General features: G+C 47.1%; 1 protein-coding gene and 1 pseudogene across 7 annotated transcripts in view; one reads left to right on the forward strand and one right to left on the reverse strand.

Annotated features, from left to right (window-relative positions):
* The window catches only part of PKNOX1 (PBX/knotted 1 homeobox 1), a 69,518-nt gene that overhangs the window by 24,630 nt on the left and 23,848 nt on the right, over positions 1–21,040 (forward strand). For 3 of the 7 annotated variants that reach the window (XM_064380197.1, XM_064380200.1, XM_012444874.3), the window contains exons 2-5: positions 10,639–10,745; positions 14,449–14,576; positions 18,196–18,367; positions 20,864–21,034. In XM_064380197.1, the coding sequence (XP_064236267.1) occupies positions 10,695–10,745; positions 14,449–14,576; positions 18,196–18,367; positions 20,864–21,034 (522 nt within the window). In that variant the 5' untranslated portion in view covers positions 10,639–10,694. Of the gene's footprint in view, positions 1–614; positions 1,241–6,702; positions 7,221–8,379; positions 8,404–10,638; positions 10,746–14,448; positions 14,577–18,195; positions 18,368–20,863; positions 21,035–21,040 lie in introns of those variants that run through there. The other 4 variants (XM_012444879.3, XM_064380198.1, XM_064380199.1 and 1 more) reach the window with 4 other exon arrangements.
* Positions 14,988–15,433, reverse strand: LOC105711983 (large ribosomal subunit protein uL15-like; annotated as a pseudogene).

Here is a 21,040-nt window from a genome sequence, read left to right on the forward strand (position 1 = left end):
CCCAGGACAGTGTGTCCTCTTCAGTGCATCATTTCAAGGAGGCCTATGATGTTAATTTCACCATTTGATTAAGATGTTTCCTACCACATCTCTTCACCATGAAGTTACTTGTTTTCCTTTTGTAATTTTTTTTTTTTTTTTTTTTTGAGACAGAGTTTCGCTCTTGTTACCCAGGCTGGAGTGCAATGGCGCAATCTCGGCTCACCGCAACCTCCGCCTCCTGGGCTCAGGCAATTCTCCTGCCTCAGCCTCCTGAGTAGCTGGGATTACAGGCACGCGCCACCATGCCCAACTAATTTTTGTATTTTTAGTAGAGACGGGGTTTCACCATGTTGACCAGGATGGTCGCGATCTCTTGACCTCGTGATCCACCCACCTCGGCCTCCCAAAGTGCTGGGATTACAGGTTTGAGCCACCGCGCCCGGCCCTTTTTGTAATTAATAAGTATCTTGGGCCTGGTGCTGTGGCGCACGCCTGTAATCCCAGCACTTTGGGAGGTTGAGGTTGGGGATGGCTTGAGTCCAGGAGTTCAAGACCAGCCTGGGCAACGGAGTGAACGCTGCCTAAAAAAAAAATGCAAAAATTAGCCAGGTGTGGTGGTGTGTTTCTGTAGTTCTAGCTACTCGGGAGACTTGAGTGTGAGGATCACTTGAGCTGGGAGGCTGAGACTGCAGTGAGCCAGAGTCTTGCCACTGCATTCCAGCCTGGGAGATAGAGCAAGAACCCATGTCAGATAAAGAATAAAAAGTATCTTGTGGCAGATACTTTGAGATGGTGTACATTTCCTGTTTCTCGTCATACTTTGACAAGCTAGTGTTAGCATCCATTGATGATTCCTGTGTGAAACTGCTTCCTGTGCTGGTTGCAAATGCTGATGTTCAAGAGCTGTATTTATATTTTTAAAGAAAAACTTATTCTAATCCTTGTTAAAGATGGCAAGGCACTTAGTGCTTCGGGAGACCAAGGCAGGACGATAGCTTGAGGCCAGGAGCTTGAGACCAGCCTGGGCAACATAGTGAAACTTCATGTCTACAAAAAAATTTAAAAATTAGCCAAATGTGGTGGTGTGAGCCTGTAGTCCTAGCTCCGTGGGAGGCTGAGGCAGGAGGATCACTTGAGTCCAGGGATTCAAGGCTGATCAGCGTACCACGATTGCACCACTTCACTCCAGCCTGGGTGACAGAGCAAGACCTTGTCTCAAGAAGGCAAAACAAAGGGCAGGCTATTCAGGATGATCATGGTAGGTGTAGGGACTGCTGCAATGAGACTTCGCAGTGGGGGAGACCTAGGAGCAGGGGTAGGGCCATGGATGGAAAATGACTAAGCGGAAACTTCAGGGGTGCGGAGGGTTCTGGCTGCACCGACCTAACAGCGTTCTGTGGAAGGTAGGCCAGGGAAGGCCCTAGCCTGGACCGTAAACACTCAGGAGTCCCGATATCTCCTGAGTAGTGCACTGACGCCAGCATCCCGGATGTGTCTGTTAGTCCATCATCCTTTAGCCAGATTTGCTTGGAAAACCTAGATGGTGAGACTTAAAAATGTCCTGGAGAATTGTCTCCCAACAAAGGGGCTGACCGTGTGTGGCTGTATTGTCATAGACCTTCCCAGATGTGTATGCTTCAAGTTTTGTTCAGTTGGAACTCTGGAAGCTGGCACAACTACACAGAAACCTACGTAAGTTAGCCACCATGCCAGCTCGTTAAAAAATGTTTTTGTAGAGATGGGGTCTCACTCTGTTGCCCAGACTAGTCTTTTTTTTTTGGATGGAGTCTCGCTCTTGTTGCCCAGGCTGGAGTGCAGTGGCATGATCTCGGCTCACTGCAGCCTCTGCCTCCCGGGTTCAAGTCATTCTCCTGCCTCAGCCCCCCAAGTGGTTGGGATTATAGGCATATGCCACCATACCCAGCTAATTTTGGTATTTTTAGTAGAGACGGGATTTCGCCATGTGGGTCAGGCTGGTCTCTTAACTTCTGACCTCAGGTGATCCTCCTGCCTCAGCCTCCCAAAGTCTTGGTATTACAGGCATGAGTCATAACTCCTGGCCCCATGTGCTGATTATTTCATTTTTCCCAAGCAGACTAGGACTTAGAGATGGTCCCACAAAGCCCCGCTGACTACTTTGCAGCACCTCTCCACAGGACTAGTGCTGTGTGTTAGCAGACGTTACCTCTGTGAGAATGGAGGTTACTCAGACACAGAGCCTGGCCTCGGGAGCCTTACATTACAGCAACCACTTGAATAATAATCATAAAAATTAAAATTGTAAAATATTTTGTCAATTGTGCATTGAACCAAAAAATTGAAAATTGGCCTTAAGTGGAACAAGGAGATACGGGATGAAGGCAAGCAAATTGTATGTCCAAAAATGTGTCATACCAGTAATTATTACCTTCAGGCCAAGTTTATGATTCAGTCTCTTAGAAACATTTTAATCTAGTGCCTACTGACATCAAAGACTGTGCTAGTAGTTGGGGATGCAGCAAGACAAGCCCATGGCCCTTAAGGAACATGTAGTTCAAATAAACAACTGAAATACCGCGGGACTGGGCAGAGGGCGCTGTGTGAGGGCCCAGCAGGGACAAACTTAACACTGGTGTGGGCGAGATTCATCAGGAAGACTCTCTGGAGAAGGTGATGTGAGTGATGATGCATGTTCCCCTCCTAGCCATGCAGAGAGGGGAGTGTGTCTGGGCAGAGCTGTCAGGCTGGGGACAACCTGGAATGCTGGGGAAGCTAAATGTGGTGATTGCTTTATTTATACAATTTGGAGTATGGAAGGGGGTCATTGAGGGGATGCTGAAGCCTGTGGGTGAAGATTGGGCAGAGGCGATTTTAAGCATGTGAGTCACATGATGAAATTTTCATTTTAGAAAGTTGGGAGACTGGGCCTGCTCAGGTGGCTCGCACCTTGTGTTAGTTCATTTTCACACTGCTGATAAAGACATATCCAAGACAGGGCAATTTACAAAAGAAAGAGGTTTAATTGGACTTAAAGTTTCACATGGCTGGGGAGTCCTCACAATTGTAGTGGAAGGCAAGGAGGAGCAGTCATGTCTTACATGGATGGCAGCAGGCAAAGAGAGGAGCACTTGTTCAGGGGAGCTCCTCTTTTTAAAACCACCAGATCTTATGAGACTTACTGTTGTCACAAGAACAGCACAGAAGAGACTTGCCCCGTGGTTCAGCTACCTCCCACCGGGTCCCTCCAATAACACGTGGGAATTCAAGATGAGGTTTGGGTAGAGACACAGCCAACCATATCATTGCACTCCTGGCCCCTCCCAAATCTCACATCATCACATTTCAAAGCCAATGACGCCTTCCCAACAGTCCCCCCAAAGTCTTAACTCATTTCAGCATTAACTCAAAAGTCCACAGTCCAAAGTCTCATCTGAGACAAGACAAGCCCCTTCCACCTATCAGCCTATAAAATCAAAAGCGGGTTAGCTACTTCCTAAATACAGTAGGGATATAGGCATTGGGTAAATACAGCCATTTCAAATGGGAGAAACCAGCCAAAACACTGGGGCCACAGGCCCCGCAAGTCTGAAATCCGGCAGGGCAGTCAAATCCTAAAGCTCCAGAATGATCTCTTGTGACTCCATGTCTCACATCCAGGTCACACTGATGTAAGAGGTAGGTTCCCATGTATTGGGCAAGTGTGCCCCTTTGGCTTTGCAGGGTACAGTCTCCCTCCTGACTCCTTTCACAGGCTGGCCTTTAGTGTGTGCGGCTTTTCCAGGTGCATGGTGCAAGCTGTCAGATCTCCCACTCTGGGGTCTGGAGGACGGTGGCTCTCTTCTCACAGCTCCACAAGGTAGTGCCCCAGTAGGGACTCTCTGTGAGGCCTCCAGCCTCACATTTTCTTTCCATACGGTCCTAGCAGAGGTTCTCCATGAGGGCCCTGCCCTTGCAGCCAGCATCTGCCTGGACATCCAGGCATTTCTGTACATCTCCTGAAATCTAGGTGGAGGTTCTCAAACCTCAATTCTTGACTTCTGTGTACCCGCAGACCCGAAACCACATGGAAGCTGCCAAGGCTTGAGACTTGCATCCTCTGAAGCCACAGCCCAAGCTCTACATTGGCCCTTTTCAGCCGTGGCTGGAGCAGCTGGGACACAGGATGCCAAGTCCCTAGGCAGCACACAGCACAGGGACCCTGGGCCTAAGCCTCTGGGCCTGTGATAGGAGGGGCTGCTGTGAGGACTTCTGACATTTGCCCCGTTGTCTTGGGGATTAACATTTGGCTCCTTGTTACTTATGCAAATTTCTGCAGCCAGCTTGAATTTCTCCTCAGAAAATGGGATTTTCTTTTCTATCACATTGTCAGGCTACAAATTTTCCAAACTTTCATGCTCTGCTTCCTTTATAAAGCCAAATGCTGTCAACAGCACCCAATCACCTCTTGAATACTTTGCTGCTTAGAAATTCCCACCAGATACCCTAAATCATCTCTCAAGTTCAGAGCTCCACAAATCTCTAGGGCAGGGGCAAAATGCTGCCAGTCTCTTTGCTGAAACATAACAAGAGTCACCTTTGCTCCAGTTCCCAACAAGTTCCCCATCTCCACCTGAGACCACCTCAGCCTGGACTTTATTGTCCATATTGTTATCAGCATTTTTGTCAAAGCCATTCAACAAGTTTCTAGGAAGTTCCGAACTTTCCCACATTTTCCTGTCTTCTTCTGAGCCCTCCAAACTGTTCTATACTCTACCTGTTACCCAGTTCCAAAGTTGCCTCTACATTTTCGGGTATCTTTTCAGCAATATCCCACTCCTGGTACCAGTTTACTTTGTTAGTCCATTTTCATGCTGCTGATAAAGACATACCCAAGACTGGGCAGTTTTCAAAAGAAAGAGGTCTAATGGATTTACAGTTCCACATGGCTGGGGAAGCCTCACGATCATGGCAGAAGGCAAGGAAGAGCAAGTCATGTCTTACATGGATGGCAGCAGGCAAAGAGAGGAGCTTGTGTGCAGGGGAATGCCTCTTTTTAAAACCATCAGGTCTCATGTGAGACTCATTCACTATCACGAGAACAGCATGGGAAAGACCTGCCCCCATGATTCAATTAGCTCCTACTGGGTCCCTCCCACAACACATGGGAATTCAAGATGAGCGTCGGGTGGGGACACAGCCAAACCGTATTACACCTGTAATCCCAGCATTTTGGGAGGCTGACGCAGGATAATTGCTCAAGCCCAGGAATTCAAGACCAGCCTGAGCAATATAGCGAGACTTCCTCTCTACAAAAAGTAAAAAAAGTTAGCTGGCATGGTGGTGTGGGCCTGTAGTTCCTGCTACTTGGGAGGCTGGGGTAGGAGCATCTCTTGAGCTCAGGACGTTGGGGCTGTAGTGAGCTACAATTGCACTGCAGTCCAGCCTAGCAGGCAGAACAAGACCCTGTCTCTAAAAAAAGGGAGAAAAGGCCAGGTGCAGTGGCTCACGCCTGTAATCCCAGCACTTTGGGAGGCTGAGGAGGGTGAGGTAGATCACAAGGTCAGGAGATTGAGACCATCCTGGCCAACATGGTGAAACCCTGTCTCTACTAAAATACAAAAATTAGCTGGGTGTGGTGGCACGTGCCTGTAGTCCCAGCTACTCAGGAGGCTAAGGCAGGAGAATTGTTTGAATCCGGGAGGCGGAGGTTGCAGTGAGCTGAGATTGTACCACTGCACTCCAGCCTGGGGACAGAGCAAGACTCCATCTCAAAAAAATAAAAAGGAGAAAGAAAGCTTGGAGAATGGACTGATAGAGGGCAAGACTAGAGGCTCATACAACCAGGTAGGAGACTACTACCACCATCAAGGTATGAGGTGATGGCACTGAATGGAGCCACTCCTTGGGGTGAAGGGGAGCAGATGGAAGTGGAATTGGGGAGAAGGCAGGGATTTGGAGGAGAGCCAGGTTATGGTCAAGGCAGAGACCTGTTAGGAGAGATTCAGTGACAAGTTTGCAGATGTGTGGGTCTCTGTCAAAACAGGGGTCTTGGGGAAGAATTTATGAAGTGTTTCCTCATATATATATATGTATATATATATATTTTTTTTTCTTTTTTCAAATTTTGAGACAGAGTCTTACTCTGTCACCCAGGCTGGAGTACAGTGGCTCAGTCTTGGCTCACTGCAGTCTCTACCTCCTGGATTCAAGCAATTCTTCTGCCTCAGCCTTCCGAGTAGCTGGGACTATAGTTGTGCGCCACCAGTCCCGGCTAATTTATTGTAGAGCTGGGGTTTCACCATGTTGGCCAGGATGGTCTTGATCTCCTGACCTCGTGATCTGCCCGCCTCAGTCTCTCAAACTGCTGGTATTACAGGCGTAAGCCACGGCTCTCTGCCTGTTTCCTCATATTTTAATGGCACATATTCCATTTCACAGGTTACCATTATCTGTTTACCAGGCTTCTGTTGGAAGTGCTTTCCAGCCTTTTCTGTTACCAGTGGCTCTCCTGCCGTGTTGCAGGGTGTGCCTGTGTCGATACGATTGCCCTGGCCCGTGAGAGTGCTCCGCCACAGCCTTCTCCCTGCAGGCTCTCCTGCTTATCGGCAGCAGGCTCAGCCCCCTCTTCCTTGGCGCTCAGCTGTTCTTGCTGTGGCTGGCACTCCCACGTCCTTGGTGCTCCTCTTCCCTGTGGCTTTGGGGACACTGCCTGGTTCTCTTGCTGTCCCCTGGCAGCTCTTCATCCTGTGCCTGGGTCCTCCTGTCTCTCTGAACTGCAGACTGTCTTCTAGCACGGGCTGTCCTATCTCTTCCTGGATGGTCTCATCAAGTCTTAAGACTTTAATCATAGTAAATATCTAAAAATAAAGTTTTAACAACCTATTCTGGCAGATTTTTATTATTATTATTATTATTGTAGGGACAAGGTCTTGCTATGTTGCCCAGGCTGGTCTTAACCTGGACTCAAGTAGTCCTCCCACATCAGCCTCAAAGTGCTGGGATGACAGGCATTAACCACCATGCCCAGTTGGACATACATATCTTTTGGAGGACACAGTTCAACCCCCCACACGTACTAACCATACTTCGATGATGGCCAAATTTGTGTTTTGAGTCTAGACTCCCTTACTCAGAGTTTTATTTTATTTATTTATTTATTTTTTTTAAAAAAAAAGGAAGAAAGAAAAAAAAAAGAAAGAAGAGGAAGAAAAAGGAAGAGAAAGAGAGAGAGAATGGGAGTATTGCTTTCTTGCCCAGGCTAGAATGCAGTTTAGAAATGGGTATTGAAAACCTCTTTTATACCAATAATTATACTTAATGATGTAGACAGGAAGGAATAAGGGAAGAAAATAACAAACAAGCAGCCAACCAATATTTCATTTAAACCTATGAAATGCTATGCGATTACTGAGGAGTGATTTACTTCCAATTATGTAGTCACTTTTGGAATAGGTGTGAGGTGGTAATGTATGTTTTATGTATTTGAAGTGGAGAGTTCTATAAATGTTTATTAAGTTTACTTGTTCCGGGTCTGAGTTCAAGTCCTGGATGTCCTTGTTAATTTTCAGTCTCGTTGATCTATAGAATCGTTAGCTCTTCTTGTTACCTTGATCCTTTTGCCATTATGTAATGTCCTGCTTTGCCTCTTTTGCTCTTTGTTGCTTTAAAGTCTATTTTATCAGAGGCAAGAATTGCATCTCCTACTTTTTATTTATTTGTTTATTTTTACTCTCTGTTTGGTTGGTAAATCTTCCTCCATCCCTTTGTTTTGAGTCTTTGTGTATCGTTGCATGTGAGATGGGTCTGGATGCAGCATACCGATGGGTTTTGGCTTTTTATCCAATTTGAGTATATATGAGTTTAATACTGCCATTTGATGCTAGCTGGCTGTTTTTGCCCATTAGTTGGTGTAAATTTTTCATTGTGTTGATGCTCTTTGCTTTTTGATATATTTTTGGAAAGGCTGATATTGGTTGTTCCTTTATATGTATAGTGCTTCTTTCAGAAGCTCTTGTAAAGCAGGCCTGGTGGTGGTGAAGTCTCTAAGTACTTGTTTGTTTGCAAAAGATTTAATTTTTCCTTTGCTTGTAAAGCTTAGTTTGGCTGGATATGAAATTCTGGGTTGAAAGTTCTTTTCTTTAAGGATGTTAAATATTGGTCCCCACTCTTTTCTGGCTTGTAGGGTTTCTGCTGAGAGATCTGCTGTAAGTCTGATAGGTTTCCCTTTGTGGGTAACCTGACCTTTCTCTCTGGCTGCCTTTAGTATTTTCTCCTTCATTTCAACCCTAATAAATCTGGCGATTATGTGCCTTGGGGTTGGTCTTCTTGAATAATATCTTTGTGGTGTTCTCTGTATTACCTGGAGTTGAATATTACCCTGTCTTGCTAGGTTGGGAAAGTTTTCCTGAATGATATCCTGAAGAGTATTTTCCAACCTGGATTCATTCTCTCCATCACATTCAGGTACACCTATCAAACGTAAATTAGGTCTTTTCACATAGTCCCATATTTCCTGGAGACTTTGCTCATTCCTTTTTATCCTTTTTTTTTCCAATCTTGTCTTCTCGTTTCATTTCACTAAGCTGGTCCTCGACATCTGATAGCCTTTCTTCTGCTTGATCAATTCGACTGTTTAAACTTGTGCATACTTCGCGAAGTTCTCGTGTTGTGTTTTTCAGCTCCATTAATTCACTTATATTCCTCTCTAAATTGTCCATTTTCGTTAGCATTTCGTCAAACCTTTTTTCAAGGTTCTTAGTTTCTTTGCATTGGGTTAGAACAAGTTCTTTTAATTCACAGAAGTTTCTTATCACCCACCTTTTGAAATCTGCTTCTGATAATGGAACACACTTGTTCTCCATTAAGCCTTGTTCCGTTACTGATGAGGAACTGCGATCCCCTGTAGAGGGAAGGCATTCTGATTTTGAGTATTCTCTGCCTTTTTACGCTGGTTTCTTCCCTTCATTATATATTTAACCCTCTGTCGTCTTTGTAATTACCGACTTTCTAACTAGGTCTCTGAGCAGACGTCCAACTTGTTGATTCCCAGCGCCGAAATCTGAGCAATCCACTGCACCGGCCAAAACAGCAGTGTTAAGATTGATGGTGCTTTTCTGCCTGGGAGTCTCCGGACACTGCACCAAGAACTGCCGCACTGAGGCGCCAGCAAAACCGCCACGCCGGCCACAAGAGTTGCCCTGGCGACCCGTGGGGCTCCTCCGCTGGGAATCTCTTGGTCCTTGAGCAACAAAAATTCGTCTGAAAGTGTGGCGTCCTCTCGTTCTCTGCGCTTTCACTGGGAGCTACGATCCTGAGCTGCTAGTGATCAGCCATGTTGGATCTCTCTCCCTACTCAGAGTTTTAATGTGGGTGTCTGAGAAGCATCTCAAACCTAAAATGTCCCAGCATGCTCTCCCCTCCGAGGCCACAGAAGCTGCTCCTGTTGACTGTGCCCCTTCTCTTGAACCCACTGATTGTGCCCTCTCTCATGCCCATTCACTGTGCCCCTCCCTTTTACCCATTGATCATGCCCCTTTGATGGCTCCAGAATGATGCTTTTAAGGGCAAGTCCTAGCTCAGCCTCTGGCCATCTCAGTGGCTGTGGACACATTGCTCAGGCTTCTCAGGTGTAAGTGGCGTCGCAGCACTTCCCCCAGGTGCTGTGAGGGCACATGGCACTAGGATGGCTCCTGTGCTCAGGAGGTGGCCTGGCTGCTGCCGCTGCTGCTGCTGTGAGCACCCGACTCAGAGTTCCTTTTAACCATCTCACTCAGGACAGGGTGGTAGTCCTTCCGCGTCTTGCAAGGCTCGGACAGGCCTTCTTTCCATTTCACACGGTCTCCTAAAGTGCTGCTTTCCTTGATGTTCTTGCTAGTTCAGAACAAGTGGCACGACTGCCCTTGACCTCTACATGACCTTCTCAGGGCAGGCCAGACTCTGAAGGTCTGACCTGCACCAGCAGTGGCGAGGTCGTGCTGGCCGTGGTCCAGCCTGGCTGCCCTCCCCCGCTCTGCAGGTGCTGCTCATGTTCCTGCTCCATCCTTCCAGCTCATCAGTGGCATTTTGTGGTTTTCTGTTGTCATTAAGCAAGTGTGTCACTACTTACCTATCTGTATGATGTGCACATGTTTATGGGCAAGCCCGTCTCAGTCTCCCGGAGCACCTCTTTTCCATCCCTGTCCTAGGCCTCCGTGTTAGCTGTTCATCTCTTTCAAACACCAAACACCCTGATCTCAGTATGCCTCTCGAGTCTCTTCTGAAATAGCATCTTCTCAGGGAGGCCTGCGCTGACCACACGGCACCCTCCAACTTCCCCCTCTGCCCATCCTTGGCCCTGTGTATCGTGTCTCCTCCGTGGCTGGTTTGTTCCAGGAGGGCTGAGGCCCTGACTGTCATGCTGACTGCTGCCCCTGGGGCCCAGCACACTGTCTGGCATGTGCAGGCATTGATTTGATGGTAGTTGGGCAATGAACGACTGGCTGAAAATGTAATAGCAAGTCAGAGCCCAGCACAGGAAAATAAGTGCTATGTCAGTGAAGGGCTGCTAAGTAGGATTTGGCTTACCACATACTGCCAAGGCTAACTTTTTTCTCTCTGTAAAAATATGAATTTTTTAAAATCGGATGTTATGGAATGAAGGAAACAAAACAAAAACGCTCTGCGACTATTAACTGAAGTTCTTTTGGCTTCGTTCTCCAGACACCGTTCGCTTTTCACTCAAGATGATTTGATGTCTTATAGAACTCTGGTGAACCATGATGGCTACACAGACATTAAGCATAGACAGCTATCAAGATGGGCAACAGGTGAGCTTGAACTCGATTCTGCATTCTGGCTACAAATCAACCTGGCACGCAAGCATGGACATTGCTTTGTATGCTTATAATTCAGTTGCCGTGAGACTGCATGTTCAGCGTTAGTGTATTACACATTTATTGTACGTTTGTGTTCAGAAAAATATGCCATAGAATAATTAATATTATTTCCTTAACTGATACCGAAATTGCCAGGGATCTTGACTTCCCTAAGTCATGACAGTTTCTTGGGAATCTACTGTCAGTGTTAATGTCAGTGTTAATTAGCACTGTTACTTTGAAAGAAAACCTGGCTGATTTTCATGATGACAGATTCCCATGTTGACTGGTGGCTCTTCTGAGTCTCTAACTTTTGATCAGCTTTTGAATGGGAATCCTGTGGCTTCGTCCCCTAGCAGGCATTGTCCCAGCAGTGGATTTGCAAGGTTCCTGTGCTCCATCTTTGTACCTTGCTCGTGCTTGGATGGCTGTGCCGTACACAGGCAGCTCGCCATTGCCCTCCCACCATAGATGAGACTTTGTTTTCCTGGGAGCTGTAGTGTTTTGTGCTTTTGAATATCTGAGTGTTTTGTGTTCTGTGACCTGAGTGAATCGAGGAGCAAGAGGATGGAGGCTTGGCTGAGGCCCTTGCCGTCTTTCTTGGCCTTCGATCTTGTTAAACACTTGTGTTCTCCATTTTCACGCTACTAAGACATACCTGGAAAAAACAAAAACAGAAACCAAACACTGCGTTCTGAGCCCACTGGCATTTGGCTCATCATCCCGCTGACTCTGGAGCCAGCGAAGGGATTTGGCCCTGCCCTTTACTTTCCTGCCCAGCAGGCAGGGTCAGTGCAGTGCCCCCTCGGCTCTCCTCCCCACCTCGAGGACTTCGATGGCAAGGGTCAGACTTCGGGTGACTCACCGGAGCCATGTTGATGAGTTCTGAGGAGGGATTAGAAGCTGAGGCACTGGGACCTGTTTTCCTGGTGGTTGATTTTACCAACCAGTCCTTGTTCAGTGCCTGTTGCAGATTTTTGGTGGTGGCAGCGTTTTTTCACTTTGTATAGCAATTAAAGGAGGGAAATTCTGTGTAGTCACCCTGCTTCCTTAGCCTAGAAGTCCTTAGTCCTTTGGTATTTCCAATTGACTTTTTTTTTTCTAAAATGCAAATCTAATAATGTCCCTTCTGAGCTCTCCAGTGACTCCCTGTGGATTCCTGTGGGGTTCATGCAAAGACTGAGCTGCCCTGTGGCCCAAATCAGGCAGCCCCTCTGGACCCCAGGCCATCGCCAGCATCTCTGCCTGGCACGCCTTGGGCACCTCTCTTCCTGCCCTGGCGCACAGTATTCACTGTTCCCATCACTCTTCTCCCTCCTGCCTGGCAGGTCTTTGCTCTGACCCCACCTCTGCCTCCTGCCTGGCAGGTCTTTGCTCTGACCCCACCTCTGCCTCCTGTGCACAGTGACCACCTCTGACAGCCTGGGACAGCAGTGCTTGCTACCGGCCACCTCCTCCCAGGCAGCTGTGCCAGGTGCAGATGACACTGGAGGTGCTGCCCTTTTCATGCCCGAGTGCTTCCCCAGGGCCTGGGAAGTGTTTTATGAGCATTGTTTCAAATAAACATGGAAATATATCTACAGCATAGATATATCATAATTATTTTGCCGTTTTTCCAAGATTGAACACATTTAGATTTCTCTCTTTTCATAATCATTTATTTTGAAATGCTGAAATGAATCTTTTAAGGCTTTTTATTTATTTATTTATTTATTTATTTTTATTTTATTATTTATTTATTTTGAGACAGAGTTTTGCTCTGTTGCCCTGGCTGGTGTGCAGTGACGCAATCTTGGCTCCTTTCAACCTCTATCTCCCAGGTTCAAGTGATTCTCCTGTCTCAGCCTCCTGAGTAGCTGGGATTACAGGTGTAAGCCACCATGCCCAGCTAATTTTTTTGTGTTTTTAGTAGAGATGGAGTTTTACCATGTTGCCCACACTGATCTCGGACTCCTGACCTCAGGTGATCTGCCCACCTCAGCCTCCCAAAGTGCTGGGATTGCAGGCGTGAGCCACCGTGCCTGGCCATTGTTTTTTTTTTTTTTTTCGAAATAGAGTCTCGCACTGTCACTCAAACTATAGTGCAGTGGCGTGATCTTGGCTCACTGCAATCTCTGCTTCCTGGGTTCAAGCAATTTTCCTGCCTCAGCCTCCCGAGTAGCTGGGACTACAGGCGTGTACCACCACGCCCAGCTAATTTTTGCGTATTTTTAGTAGAGATGAGGTTTCACTATGCTGGCCAGGATGGTCTCGATCTCTTGACCTCGTGATCTGCCCGCCTTGGCCTCCCAAAGTGCTGGGATTACAGGTTTGAGCCATCGCACCCAGCCTTTTTTGTTTTTTTTTTTTGAGCTGGAGTCTCACTCTGTCACCAGCTAGAGTGCAGTGGCATGATCTTGGCTCACTGCAACATCCGCCTCCTGGGTTCAAGCGATTCTCCTGCCTCAGACTCCCAAGTAGCTTGGACTATAGGCGCATGCCACCACACTCAGCTAATTTTTGTATTTTTAGTAGAGACGGGGTGGCACCATGTCGGCCAGGATGGTCTTGATCTCTTGACCTCATGATCCGCCCTCCTCAGCCTCCCAAAGTGCTGGGATTACAGGTGTGAGCCACTGCGCGCGGCCTTTTTAAGACTTTTTATACATGCTGGCAGATCACCTTACAGAAATACTGTGTCCACTTAGGCTTCCTTGCTTGTATTTTTTTTAAGAGAAAGAAAAACAGTTTTCCTAGTGTGTTGTCTTATTTAAAGGCAGCAGAATAGAAGTTATCTTACTCCAAAAAACAAGAAGTTGGAGGGAAGAGAGCACAGGGCTGGAGGGTGTGAGAGGCGTCCTGTGGGGGTAGGCATTCATTGCAGGCCCCAGTCTGTCTGGTCAGTGGAGATGGCCCCACCCCCACTGCCCCAGGCTGCTTCCTCAAGGGACAGAAGCATGGCCAAATCCACCGTGGGAGAGATGGCCCAGTCGTGGTCCTGAGGAAGCTGAGGTCAGGACAGTCTAATCTATTGCTCATAGATAACTAGAGCATATTGCCACAAAATTTTGTTTTTGCAAACTGATTTTTTTAATGATTTAAATACTTTTTACCTAAATGACAAAGGCATCGCTTGTTTAAAGCAGTTTAAATGATAGTATCTTTTAAGGCTTTAAGTAAACACAGCTGGTCTTTTCCTTTCTGAATGCAGTGAAATTTTTATGGCTATGTTGGCTGACGTTTGAGGGTAGATATGGGAGATGTTCAGCCCTGTCACAAATGTGTAGCGTATGGAGTTAAGTTGTTTCTGTGACATGGTGAGAAGACCTTAGACTATTTGTTTATGCGTCTCTGGCTGTCACATTATTAAGCGTGAAGATAAGAGGAAGAGTGCATGTGGCGGTTCCCTTCAGTTGTGCATCACCAGAGTTATTGTAAAAATAGTGAGCATTTCACAGACATCGGTGAGTTCAGTTCTTAGGCACTTTGGAAATTTGACCTTTATCTGTCTTAAAGCGCATTAAATTGGAAGCTGTTTTGTTGGTAGTGTTCTTTCCATGGATGGCAGTCACACCGCTGTCTGGCAGTTCCCCACTCCGACTGCATTCCTGTGGAGCATGGAATACCTAGTAGTGGTTTGTGTTTGGTAATAAGAACTATCTTCCTCCTTTTACAGATGCAAGTAGTAACAGAGTTAAAGACAGAACAAGATCCAAACTGCTCTGAACCTGATGCAGAAGGAGTGAGCCCTCCCCCTGTGGAGTCTCAGACCCCGATGGATGTGGACAAGCAGGCCATTTATAGGTAGCGCCGGGGGTGCCGGCTGTGGGGGCGCTCAGAGGAGTGAGGAGCGTCGACGAGTTTGTTAAAAGGAACACTATAGAGCCGGGTGCAGTGGCTCACGCTTGTAATCCCAGCACTTTGGGAGGCTCAGGCGAGTAGATCACCTGAGGTCGGGAGTTCGAGACCAGCCTGACCAACATGGAGAAACTCTGTCTCTACTAAAAATACAAAAATTAGCTGGGCCTGGTGGCTCATGCCTGTAATTCCAGCTACTGGGGAGGCTGAGGCAGGAGGGTCGCTTGAACCCAGGAGGTGGAGGTTGCAGTGAGCTAAGATTGTGCCTTTGTAGTACTCTAGCCTGGGCAACAAGAGCGAAACTGTCTTTTTTTTTTTTAAGTAGTTAGCATTTAATGAATCTCCCTCCATGTGGCTTCAAGCCACCAGGACACAGCCCCCGCCCCGCCCGCCCCCCTCAGTCTTCTCCTGCTGAGGAATTTGGCCTTTAAGATGACAGGCTGCTTTGGGAGCTTTCCCTTCCCAGAACTTTGTAGTAGCCCGATCGCACCACAGCAGTGATGGGAGCAGCCCCCGTCTTGTTTTCGGCAGCATTCACCCGTGTCTGCTCACTGACCAAAGTCCACAGTTTGTCAAGGCTGACAGTGGGGCAGAAGCTGTGGTTCCTCTTTAAGTGGAAATGCCTCATTCCAGCTTTCCCAAAGTAACCTGGGTGGTATCTGTTGACGTTGATCCTGTGGTGTGATGCACACACCGCCAGCATTACCGCAGCCTCCTGGGTGCTTCTGGGGCTTGCTGATGCAGCCGTGGCTGTGGCTCATGTGGCCCTGAAGTTTCTAGGTCTTCCTCAGTCTGGATGGCATGTTGGTGGCCCAGACAAAAGAGAAACATGGAGAAATCCTGTCTCTACTAAAAATATAAAAATTAGCTGGGTGTGGTGGCACATGCCTGTAGTCCCAGCTACTCGGGAGGCTAAGGCAGGAGAATCTCTTGAACCTGGGAGGTGGAGGTTGCGGTGAGCCGAGATTGCACCGTTGCACTCCAGCCTGGGCAACAAGGGCGAACGCTGTCTTAAAAAAAGAAAAGAAAAAGGAACACTGGAGTTAGTAGCAAGGCAGAGTTGTGAGGTGCCTTATGATGTGATGTCTGCTCGGCTGAAAATGTTCTCAGATTACAGTGTTCTTTCTGGCCGGGCACGGTGGCCCACGCCTGCAATCCCAGCACTTTGGGAGGCTGAGGCAGGCGGACCACTTGAGGTTAAGAGTTTGAGACCAGCTTGGCCAATATGGTGAAACCCGTCTCTGCTAAAAATACAAATCGTTAGCCAGGTGTGGTAGCACATGTCTGTAATCCCAGCAACTAGGGAGGCTGAGGCAGGAGAATAACTTGAACTGGGGAGGCAGAGGTTGCAGTGAGCTGAGATCTTGCCACTGCCCTTTAGCCTGGGCAGCAAGAGTGAAACTCTGTCTCAAAGAAAAAAAAAGATGTTATTTCTAATACCTAAAAATAAAGTTTTAGAATATAAATCTATAAATATGAATTTTGTATGACCTTGCAAAAAGAAATATTCAGGCCCAGATGATTTTACTGAGAGTTCTACCAACATATAAAGAAGGAAGAGCAGCAAGTCTGCGGTGTCTCTCAGGAAGGAGAGGAGCAGGGACGGCCTCCCACCTCACTTTGTAATGGACATCACTCTGATGCCAAGACCAAAGACAACACCACATCAGGAAAGTACAGGCCAAATAGCCTTCATGAACTTAGATGTAAAACTTGTCGGCAAAATACTAATACATCAGTTCTAGCAGTATGTAAACAGAATAATACCTAGCGACCAAGTCAAGATTTTCCTGGGAATGCAAGACTGCTTTAGTATTTAACAGTCAGTCAGGCCACGCCTGTAACCCCAGCACTTTGGGAGGCTGATGTGGATGGATCACCTGAGGTCAGGAGTTCAAGACCAGACTGGCCAACATGACGAAACACCGTCTCTACCAAAAAAGTACAAATATTAGCTGGGTGTGGTGGCGCATGCCTGTAGTCCCAGCTACTCTGGAGGCTGAGGTGGGAGAGTCACTGGAACCTGGTAGGTGGAGGTTGCAATGAGCTGAGATTGTGCAACTGCACTCCAGTCTGGGTGACGGAGTGAGATCCTATCTAAAAAAAAAAAAGTTTTTTTTAAAGTTCAGCATAGAGTTATACATGAATGTTGCTACCAAGCTGGCTTTGAAATTTACTGCTTTTGGTCAAAATACACTCTTCAGCTAATGCTTTCTTCCAGCTGGTTGTCTTCCTGCCTGCCCTGTGTCATAAAATGGGGGTCCCTTACTGCATTATCAAGGAGAAGGCAAGACTGGCACATCTAGCCCACAGGAAGACCTGCACCACTGTCACCTTCACACAGGTTAACTCGGTAGACAAAGGCACTTTGGCTAAGCTGGTGGAAGCTAACAGGACCAATTACGATGACAGATGCGATGAGATCCGCCGTCACTGGGGAGGCCATGTCCTGGGTCCCAAGTCTGTGGCTCACGTCGCCAAGCTCGAAAAGGCAAAGGCTAAAGAGCTTGCCACTAAACTGGGTTAAATGTGCGCTGTTGAGTTTTCTGTACATAAAAATACTTAAAACAATACAAATTTTCCTTAAAAAAAAAAGTTATGTATGACTCAGCAGTTCTGCTCCTATGCATGTATGTACCCAAGACAAATGAAAACAAAGCCCATCAAATGTGTGTACGTGAGTCTTCATAGCACTGTCTGTCACGGCCAAAAGGTGGAAACAACGCCCATGCCCATCAGCTGATGAACGAACAGACACATTATGGCATCTCCATGCGATGCAGTATAATATTCAGCGTAAAAAGTAATGGAGTGGCCAGGCGCAGTGGCTCACGCCTGTAATCCCAGCACTTTGGGAGGCCAAGGCAGGAGGATCACCTTAGGTCAGGAGTTTGAGACCAGCCTGGCCAAAATGGCGAAACCTTGTCTCTACTAAAAATACAAAAATTAGCTGGGCATGATGGGTGCCTGTAGTCTCAGCTACTTGGGGAGGTGAGTAGGAGAATTGCTTAAACCCAGGAGGCAGAGGTTGCAGTGAGCTGAGTTGGTGCCACTGCACTCCAGCCTGGGCAATAGAGCGAGTTGTCCCCCCAACCCCCCCCCAAAAAAAAGGGATAAAGTGCTGATACCTGTTACAACATTGGTAAGCCTTAGACACATTATGCTATGGGAAACAAGCCAGGCACCACAGTCACACGTTAGGCGATTCCCATTTATATGAAGTGTATAAACAAAAAAACAAAACAAAACAAAGAAATGTCTAGAAGAGGCAAACATATAGAGATAGCAGGTAGGTTTTAGTAGGCTGGCGTTTGGGAGAAAGTGGAGAGTGACTGCTACTGGAACAGGGTTTCTTTGGGGGGATGATGGAAGTGTTCTAAAGTTGACTGTGGCAATGGCTGCGCAACTCTGAAAACCGCTGAGTTGTGTCCTTTAAATGGATGAACGGTAGGATATGTGAATTTTAACCCAACAGCGGTGTTACATGTAGTGCAGGCGTGCATGCGAAGACATTCTCATGGGGATGTAGAACGTAAATTTATTCTTTTTTCTCTTTGCTCCTCAGGCATCCACTATTTCCATTGTTAGCTTTGTTGTTTGAAAAATGTGAGCAGTCCACACAGGGCTCTGAGGGCACGACTTCCGCCAGCTTTGATGTAGACATCGAAAATTTCGTAAGGAAGCAAGAGAAGGAAGGGAAGCCTTTCTTTTGTGAAGATCCAGAAACTGACAATTTAGTAAGTAAAATACATTTTATTTTTATTTTTCAAAATGTGAAATCTGTTCATGAAATTTAAACTTCTAAGTAGAACTTTAGACTGCTTGTAGTTCTTCTAAAGGAAAGACTCATGCAACTATAAAATCACTTACTTCTATGGTGTGTGTAATGTGGATATCCCCAAGTCTTCAGCCTTCTCTAGGTATCCTTTATTTATTTAGTTTTTATTTTTAAATTTATTTTATTTTTGTTAGACACAGGTCTTGCTGTGTTGCCCAGGATGGTCTCAAACTCCTAGCCTTAAGCGATCCTCCATCCTCAACCTCCGCTTTCCTTTAAAAATCAAATAAAATGAGCCAGGCATGGTGGCTCATGCCTGTAATCCCAGCACTTTGGGCGGCCGAGGCGGGCAGATCATCTGAGGTCGGGAGTTCGAGACCAGCCTGACCAACATGGAGAAACCCCGTCTATACAAAAAATACAAAATTAGCTGGTGTGGTGGTACATGCCTGTAATCCCAGCTACTCGGGAGACTGAGGAAGGAGAATTGCTTGAACCCGGGAGGCGGAGGTTATGGTGAGCCGAGATTGTGCCATTGCACTCCAGCCTGGGTAACAAGAGCGAAACGCTGTCTAAAAAAAAAAAAATAAAATGAAATCATTTGAGCCTCCTTGCTAAATGGACACGGGGATTGGGTTCTCTGTACAGTGTGTAAAGGTCTGTGGGGTGGGGCTGGGGTGCTCGGGCAGCATGCCTGTGCCCCACGTCTGTCCTGTGTTTATCATGGACACGGACACAGGCTTTATTCTCCAAGACAGCTCTGTCTCAAGGCTGACACTGATTTGTGGTGCCCTCCTCCCAGGGCCAGGGTTCCAAAATCCAAAGTTTTCTGTGCCCTCCAAAGGCAAGCGAGAACTCCTAGGTTCCATCGTCACTGGAGTGCCCTGAGTGAGCTGCGCCTGAGGCACCTGTACGGCGCTGTCAGCATGGTCTGGGCAGGCCGCACTCTCTGAGTCTGCTCTCCTGCCGGAGTATACCACGTGTTTGCTTCCCAGATCTGGATACACAAAGAACCAGCATCAGGGAACCTTCACTGGATTCCCTTTGAGCCATCTTGGGCCTTTCAAAACCCTGGTCAGAGCCTTCAGCAGAAAGGGTTTTTTGAAAACTTATTTTTCCTGAATAAATTGCTGAGATCTTAGTTTTTAAAAAAATTCTCAGCATATGCTCAATGCTTACCACCAAATAGATTTTGTGGGGAATTGCCTGACTTGGATCTGTCTCCTTCTCTCTGAAATGAGACTGACAGTGCATGCTCTTTGGGGCTGAGGCTCAGAAGCTGTCTCTGCCCCTGAGTCTGTGGTCTGCATCCATCTTCCCGTTGGCCCACACCTGGCTTGGCCCCATGAGTAGGGCACAGGTGTCCTCTACACCCCACCAGGCTGGCAGGGACCATAGTTCTCCTGACTGGTGAGTGTGTAGCACAGGCCTACGACAGCTGGACGCACCATCATTTTTGTTATTGATTGATTCGTTTATTCACTGCATAGATACCTATGAATTACTACCACCAGGTTTACAGGTGAAGGAGCTGGGCCTCAGAGTTGCTGATTCAAAGGCAGCTGGTGCTTGTGATAATGGTTGCATTATTGGTATTATCTATTGCTGTGGGACCAATTACCCCAGAACGTAGTAACTTAACACAAAACTATACAAGTTTGGCCAACCACGGTGGCTCAAGCCTGTCATCCCAGCACTTTGGGAGGCTGAGCCAGGTGGATCACCTGAGGTCAGGAGTTCATGACCAGCCTGAGCAACGTGGTGAAACCTAATCTCTACTAAAAATACAAAAATTAGCTGGGTGTGGTGGTTCATGCCTGTAATCCCAGCTACTCGGGAGGCTGAGGCATTAGAATAGCTTGAACCCAGGAGGCGAAGGTTGCAGTGAGCTGAGATCACACCATTGCACTCCAGCCTCCAGCCTGGGCAATAAGAGCAAAACTCTCTCAAAAAAATGAACACAAAACAAAAAAAAAAACTGTACAACTTTTAGAAAAATCACAAGAGAAAATCTTTAGGATCTAGGACTAGGCGAAGAGTTCTTAGACTTGACATCAAAATTGCACTTGATGAAAATGTGCAACCACCTGTGGGGAGTATGGATGTATCCCTACTGTGGATGTAGAGACAGGAGTAGATGAGGTGAGTCACTTGTCCTGAGCGAGGAAGTGGCAGGGCTAGGCTTTGGCTCACAGCCCACACGCCTGGCACTGGGACACACCGAGGTCGGCACCATGCGCCTTTGTCTTCCCCGCACACCAGATGCAGCCGAATACCAAAGCCCAGGTCAGTGGCGCTGGAGCAGCTCATCAGTTCAGAGGATTCTGATGTGATTCCGCTTTGGTTACTGGCAGTGAAGATGGTTCCATCTAATGACAGAACTGGTATGTGTGATCATGATAACTTAAAATGATGCTACCTTTTTCTCTGAAAGGCTTCATTTTCTCTGCTCTAGATGGTAAAAGCAATCCAGGTTTTGCGCATTCATCTTCTTGAGCTGGAAAAGGTTAATGAACTCTGCAAAGATTTCTGCAGTCGATACATTGCTTGTCTGAAAACGAAAATGAACAGTGAGACGCTGTTGAGTGGAGAGCCTGGAAGCCCGTACTCCCCCGTGCAGTCCCAGGTACTT

Source organism: Aotus nancymaae, unplaced genomic scaffold (genome assembly GCF_030222135.1).
Source record: "Aotus nancymaae isolate 86718 unplaced genomic scaffold, 86718_ANA_hifiasm-v0.15.2.pri h1tg000022l_1, whole genome shotgun sequence".
Taxonomy (NCBI): Eukaryota; Metazoa; Chordata; class Mammalia; order Primates; family Aotidae; genus Aotus; species Aotus nancymaae.